At 36.9% G+C, this 7,946-nt stretch overlaps 1 protein-coding gene across 1 annotated transcript; it reads left to right on the top strand.

Moving 5' to 3' along the window:
- The first annotated feature begins 551 nt into the window (after window positions 1–551).
- On the top strand, window positions 552–6,643 carry LOC148062422 (uncharacterized). The gene is made up of 6 exons (XM_087779098.1): window positions 552–1,003; window positions 2,662–2,937; window positions 3,212–3,307; window positions 4,920–5,171; window positions 5,912–5,962; window positions 6,044–6,643. Exons 1-6 carry the CDS (start codon window positions 757–759, stop codon window positions 6,301–6,303), a joined length of 1,182 nt encoding a protein of 393 aa, XP_087635224.1. The 5' UTR covers window positions 552–756; the 3' UTR covers window positions 6,304–6,643.
- The last annotated feature ends 1,303 nt before the right edge of the window (window positions 6,644–7,946 follow it).

The following is a 7,946-nucleotide window of genomic DNA, read 5'->3' as shown; positions in this document are numbered from 1 at the left end:
TCCCACTTACCAGCAAACTTTCTTCCAAAGCTCAGTTGAACGTCTGGCAGCTGACAAGACAACAACGTCTGCCAAGAAGCACGTCTTCTTATGACCAAGAAATAGTTTCCACAGACACATGAACTCTCAGTCAAGTCACAGAAATTCAGAGAAAACGATCTTACACAGAGAATACCACAAATGCATGCCAACTTTACAAGTACAGCAGCAAGAAAAATTCTCCAAAGATCAAAATATAAATAAAAACAAATAAATTATTTTAACAAAAAGACTGACAACATCACAACAACAGTATTTTACTAAAACACACCTTCAAGGATTGAGCCCAATCTTGGACACAACAGTGTAAACAGAGAAGTCGATCTGACGTCTCACAAGTCACATTTTCAACATGAAGGCTGAAGAAACCAAATCAAAACTACAGGCAGAGAAACACTTGACAGACGTTGTTGTCTTGTCAGCTGCCAGACGTTCAACTGAGCTGTGGAAAAACGTTTGCTGGTTGGTGGGAGTGGTTTCATTAATGGGTTGGTCTTTTAAGACTTCATAGAATTTCTAGTTTAATTATGTGTGTGAGAGTGAAAGCATTCTGATCCAAGTCAGCGCCTCCGACGCGCCGGTGAGGGTGCTGGCCTACGAAAGCGTCGGCGAGTTTTTCAAGGATCTTCCCGCGTCGAAAATCATTAAATGTCCTTGGGCGTTGTCACTTATATCTATAAATAATGAACCCGGACGAGTGAGACGATCAAGTGAAAGATGGAGAACATTAAGGTCATTATCTCTGATGCTCTCTATGATTTGTCGAAGGATGACCTGGACAGGTTCTGCCACAGGCTCAGGAACCGCAGAGAGGAGCCGAAGGTCAGACGTAGGCAGGTGGAGAACAAGACCTACCTGGAAATAAGTGACCTGCTGGTCTCCACCTTCACTGAGGCTGGAGCTCTGAAGGTGTGTGTGGAGATCCTCAGGGGGATCGGATGCAACAACGAAGCAGAGTCGCTGGGTAAGAACGCCCTTCTCATTGGCGGTGTCCTCACCGGTTTTTTTTTGTTGTTGTTTTTTTTTTAAATTGCATTAGGAATGACGAATCAAAGAGTGCTAATAGCATGAGAACTAATGTAACCTCTAAGCACCTCACTCAGTGAGTCACAGGTGTCCAGCCAATGATAAGATACGGTTTACTTGCGCTACGCAGCCAATCATAGCACACAGCGCTAGTGTATTTGCCCGCCCATACACGCTGTGGCACCTGCAGGTTAGCTTACTAACAGTGCGCCGATTGGTTGTCAATTTGATTGACATGCACAGCAGCCAATCTGAGCTCCCGCCTCTTCCAGCGTACGCACGGCAAAGTTAATATGAATCGAGAATAAAGAGAGCGAAACGTGCAGACTTCTTTTTTAAATAATATATCGAACAAAATAATGCGTGTTTTATTAAAATGTAAATAATCCACTGCTCGCCTCTGTCAATGCAGTATTATTGTTAATAACCGTTTATGTATAATATAAGCATTTAAACCGAAGCACATCTGAACTCATTTACAATATTTTGATTCATGTCAGACATGTTTAAAATGAGCAATTGTAAACTTTTAGTTTAAATTCATGTTTTCATTTCAGTGTTCGTCGAATCTACTTGAACAAAAAAAAGTAACTTCCCGAAAATGTTACTTTCACTATCGAACACGTGGCTCTAAAACGTCGAATAATATAATAAAAAACGCTAAAATTATAAAATGTAAATAATTATTGATCTTTAAAATACACTTTATTTTTTCAATGAACAGATTCAAGATTTTATTTTTGTCCCTGTGGGGCAATTGGTTTTGCTGCAGTTAAGACAAAAACAGTGACGCCCCTCAAAAGATAAATAACATAAAATATAAAAACATATACTAAGATACTGTGGGACGAGCTATAGGTGAGTTGGTGGGTCTGTCTGTACTGTGTGGAGTAAGTATTGAGATGGAAGAGGTGATGAATGAGTCTTTGAAGCGGTTTGTTTGGCTGTTGTTTGTCTGAGAACCAGAGGGAAGAAGCTTGTAGTACTTGAGTACTATCTGACATGATGGATTTTGCTTTCCTTAATACCTGGTTGTTGTAAAGATCAGTGAGTGTTTGCTGTTGTGAAATAATCGTACTGCTCGTGATCCTGATGAGTGAGATTTTTTTGGTTTGAGGTCAGTGGATGCAAACCAGCAGATAAACAAGAAGGTTCAAACAGACTTTATAAAAGGTTTGTAAAACATACTCATAAGAGTCAACCTTCAGTTTTGCAAAAAGCTTCCTCAGGCGAAACAGTCACTGCTGGCATTCCTTTATTATGACGTCAGTGTTTTGTGTGTCAGTCAGTTTGTTGTCAATAATATTTCTTCTTACAGGTTTTAATTACATCCTGCAGAGAGAAAGACAGTGAATGTGTGAGTCACAGAGACTCGACAGACTTCTTTTTAAAAGAGCAGTTTCATTACTGAAGTCACGCAGTAAAGTGTATTGTGTCTGCCAGCGCCATATCTGAGGTGAAGCCCTCGAGCCTCACTTTTGGAAGATCAGGTCCGATGGCGGTCCAGTGTAGAGGGGTTGTTAAATCGAAGCATGAAAGTCCCTGGTGTATTGACGCCTGTCAATTAGTTCTGAAATTCTCCTTCTCTTTTTTCAGGACAACACTTTGTGGACAAACGCCAGGTATCGCTGGTCCAGAGAGTGACCAACATCCCCCCGATTTTGGACGAGCTCCTGGCAGCGGTTGACAAGTTCCGCCACTGGTCCCTGAACCGCAGAGAGGAGCCGCAGGTCAGACGTAGGCAGGTGGAGAACAAGACCTACCTGGAAATAAGTGACCTGATGGTCTCGACCTTCATTGAGGCTGGAGCTCTGAAGGTGTGTGTGGAGATCCTCAGGGGGGTCGGATGCAACAACGAAGCAGAGTCACTGGGTAACATTCATCTTTGATCCAAGTCAGTGTTTGTCGAATCTACTTGAACAAAAATCAACAATTAACTTCCCGAATACTATAAAAAAAAAAAACGTTAAAATTATAAAATGTATTTATCTGTCGTATATTCGAGATACAACGAACAATAGTAAGTGAAAATGTGTATTAAAATATATACATATTTTTTAAATAAGAAAATATGTTTTGAAATTGAAGCGTATCTGATTTAATATAACACTAATTTAGTTCTGAAATTCTCCTTCTCTTTCTTCAGGTCAACACAAACACCAGGTATCTTTCAGCCAGAGAGTGATCAACATGCCCCCGATTTCGGACGAATTTCTGGCAGCGGGTGTCGTCTATGTAGGACGTAAAATGACTTATGTATAAATGTATAAATAAACATATAAATACGTAACACAATGTATAAATGTAAAAATGTATAAATAAATGTAAGAATAAATTACTTTTTTTGTCAAAGAATGGATCCATTTTACGTATAAATAGACATTTTGTCATTTTGACTTTTATTTATACATATTGTCTTTTATTTATTTAGGGATTTATACATTTTGACATTTTGTTGCCCGTATGTAAATAAAGTGGGCGGGTCGGACACCAGTCTAAGGCAGTGATTGGTTAAACTGGTTAAACTGGCGAAACAAACTTAAGCGATCGATGTCGATCTCAAAACATTCGCTCCTGCAGCAACTGGTCTAAAGCATCGACGCTGCACGAAGAGACGAAGAATCTCTTCTGGAATCTTAGCAAACAAACGTGATAAGTTGTCCCTGTTGTTCATGTGTATTCAAACCAACTATTTAGAAACTTCTGTTTCAGAGTCCTCATTCTGCCTTAAAAACAAACCTCACACATTGACACAAAGTCTCTAAAAACAAGTAGACAAATACACAACAACATCGTCGGCATACAATTAAATGTACATAGATGTAAATACACAAACATCTTGTTGTAACCAGTCCAGAGCTCTTGCTCATTCATTGTTTAAGTGAGATGTTTTCTGCACTTAATTGTAGTTAATTGCAGGTTGTACTGTTGTATTTTTACTTTTTTCTAACTGAACGTCGGTCCGTGAATATGTTCCTGACTTTTAACCAGTCAGTGTTATAGGGTTGAACAGTTATTTAGTTCCCCCTAGTGTTAGAACATTGAAATTGCAACAGTTTTTCCAGCAGCAATATGAAACTATGTTTGTCGTTTTTTTGTTCCTACATGATTCACAAAGTACTCTCAGAATTTCCCCCATTACAGAAATGAATGCAACCGTCGTCTCTAGCTGATAAAGCAGTGTTAATTCATGTAGTGAATGTAGTTAAAATAAAATTACTTTTACTGTTAATACAATCACTTAAACAACGAATCGTACAACTAACAACACTGGTATTGCTAATATTAATATAAAGGTAAATGTTACAGCTAACACCACAGCAATGGAAACTATTATACACACTTTATTATTTCAATGTTATGATATTAAAAACATGATAATTTAACTATGCATTCCTTAAACTGCGGAGCACATAGTGACTGCTGCCATCTAGCGGAAGTTTAAGTGCAACACAAAAAATAACTTTTTTCATTAAGTATTTACATGTAAATTGTAAATCCAAAATCGATTTTTTTTTTAAACACACTTTTTCGAAATATAAACCATGAAAATACGATTGTAGGAAGTGAAATATGATTTGAAAGCAAAAAAATAAATATCGGTACAGTATCGTGAAAAATGAACATTGCAATAGTAATTCACAATAATATGATCAACTTTAAATCAATGATGAATTTAACCACATTCTTTTTGAAATGATTTAAAAAATATATATAATTATTATTGTATTAGTAGTAGTGACGTTGTTGCTGCGAGTCACAGTGTATCAAGTTCAGTGTTTGTTGGTGGACGAAGGTGGAAGTGGGCGTGTCCACACTTACTTCCCGGACGAGATAAAGTGAGACGATCAGGTGAAAGATGGCGAGCGTTAAGATCGCCATCTCTAGAGCTCTGGAGGATTTGTCGAAGGATGACCTGGACAAGTTCTGCCACTGGCTCCTGAACCGCCAAGGGCCGCCGCAGGTCAGACGTAGGCAGGTGGAGAACAAGAACTACCTGGAAATAAGTGACCTGCTGGTCTCCACCTTCACTGAGGCTGGAGCTCTGAAGGTGTGTGTGGAGATCCTCAGGGAGATCGGATGCAACAACGAAGCAGAGTCACTGGGTAACATTCATCTTTGATCTGTCAGTGTTTGTCGAATCTACTTGAACAAAAATCACTTCCCGAAAATTTTACTTTCACTATCGAACACATGGCTCTAAAACGTCAAATACTGTTAAAAAAAGGATTTATCTGTCGTATATTCAAGATACAACGAACAATAGTGAACTAAAAAAGTGTATTTATAATATTCATATATACATAAAAAAAAAAAAAGGAAATATGTTTTTAAATGGAAACGTATCTGATTGAATATAATAATAACACGATTTTGTTTGTTATGTATTATTTTTAATATAGGAGAAACTATATATTTTGATAATTTACAGTATATCATTATTTTTCGTTTGTTTAAATTGATATATGCTTTACAAGTGTGTATTTATAACGGTACCGTTTATACCTTAATATGTTGTAGTTACTATGTCATTATATGTTATTATTTAACTTACAAAGATAATCTGAAAACACAAACTCGCCAATAAAATAATATAAGTAAAGTAACGTTAAATGTTTAGAATTGCAGTTTTTTTAATCTTGTTTACAAATAATTAAATGATCAGAATTTCACGGTTTGAAAGAATAACTACAGTTTTTACTAAGCGTCTAAATTTAATTTGTTCTGAACACATCTCTATACATTTATTTACAGTCAATATGAATTGATCTAAACAAGAAACAAGATGCTATTTTTACTTCTTTCAAATAAATGTTATTGTGATTTAATTATTTTGCATCATCAGCTTGTGTTTCAGTTAAGATGCTTCCATCAGGAGCGTGTGCTGCTGCAGATCGTGAGTTGAATAGAAAGAATAATGATAGTCTAAAGTGCTTCAATTAATCTTAGTTCTGAAATTCTCCTTCTCTTTCTTCAGGTCAACACTTTGTGGACAAACACCGACTGCATCTGACCCGGAGAGTGACCAACATCCCCCCGATTTTGGACGAGCTCCTGGACAGACGTGTCATCCAGCAAGAGCGTTACAACGAAATCATGGCCGTTCCGACCAGTGAGGCGAGGATGAGGAAGATCTACTCCACTGCCCTCTGTTCCGGCGGCGACGAAGCCAAAAATATCTTCTTGGAGATCCTGGAGAAAAACGAGGAGTACCTCATCGCCGACTTGAGGAAATAGTTCGAAACCAACAAATCATTTAATTTCTCGATGAAACATTTTTTATAAATGTGTAGCTTTTTCTTGAACTACTTGTGTCTGTGGAAACCATTCATTTTCTTTCTGTATATGTATTTATAGAGTACAAAAAGTAGAATATAGAAGTGAGTATTCATGAAGCTAAACATTTGTCAACCTCCCACTGGTCCACTCAGGCAATATCTTGAACACAATAGTTTATAATGGGCGTTCAAAGTGATCATTGATGGCGGTAAAGTATAATAATACTGTAATTATCTCAACTGAAGATGCCGAACGACTGTTAAAATAATTAAATTATTAAAGTGAATATTAGATCGTTTAGATGTATGTGTTAATTCCTATAATTTATATATGCAACGCGTTGCTTCCTGATTCACACTCCATACCAGTAGGAGGCGGTATTGCACCACAACACATCACCTTTCGCTCTGAGGCAGATGCGCTGGTGGACAGGTGAGCTATTTGGCGCCAATTTAATTTCCTGGTATCAGGAACGGAGCCAGACAACGCAATGAAACGTAGACGACATGTCGGAGTTGGTCGAGTAGCAAGGTAAGTTAAAATGATTTCATTGTTTGGTCCGTGTACCTTCCATTTATTCTGTATTGCGTGCGTAAGTTTCATGGCTGGTGACGTCATATTTATTGGAACTTTACAGCGTTTCTTATCTTATTTATGCCCATGTATCCAACAACATATTAAAAGGTATCATCAACATCCTTCTTCATATCAGCATCCTTCATATCAGCATCCTTCATATCAGCATCCTTCCTGTGTCTAAATAACATTTACTGTAAACAAAAGTGTACAACACACATTTAATTTTAAGTTGAATGAAGTGAACACGCGACGAATATCCGACCTTTGTTTACTTCATTAGTATTTTATTCACAAAGCTATTATGAAATGGATCATAGCTAAATGTTTGGACAAAGAATAATTTAATCTAAATATTAACTTTGACTAACTGTTTGATACAAACAAGTTATTTAGTTGAAAATAAACGAAAAATAATTAGCTTCATTAGTTATTCCTAAAATAGCATTTGATGATGTACAACATATTATGTTTTATCAACGCTCGTAGTTAATTCATTTTCATTTAAGTTCATTTTCTATATACATTACTACCATCTAGTGGCCTTTGAGTATAACTACATCGATTATTCTAACCTATAAAAATCAACATTTTTATAGGTTATATAATACAGAATAGTCCAACTATAGTACAATTACTGTATGCAGACAAGAAAACAGACATATTTAGTGTGTACAAGAACACAATCACATTTATTTATATTAACACATCATCATAATAAATAAAACAACTTCTGTAAATAAACAACTGTCTTGGTTCTAATGTTTTGCAACATTGTATCCTCCAATTTTCCATGGGCAGGAAGACGAGGGATGAGAGGCTTCGATGCCCAGTGTTGATGCCTAACAGAAGAGTGGATAATATGCATTTAATTAGACAAACCTCAAAAACAAACCAAGGATTGATGCAACTAACATACTTTTTTATACGCGCAAAAGGCAAAATCCTGGATGTGGGTCATCAGAATAAATTCCCCGCAACTCTCCTTGTTTTCCTTTCCCCGCTTATCCTGTACGTGAGTCTTC

This window comes from Callionymus lyra, chromosome 17 (genome assembly GCF_982586985.1).
Source record: "Callionymus lyra chromosome 17, fCalLyr1.hap1.1, whole genome shotgun sequence".
Lineage (NCBI taxonomy): Eukaryota > Metazoa > Chordata > Actinopteri > Syngnathiformes > Callionymidae > Callionymus > Callionymus lyra.
Note: the sequence above shows the minus strand (reverse complement) of the source record. Positions and strands in the feature narration are given on the sequence as shown.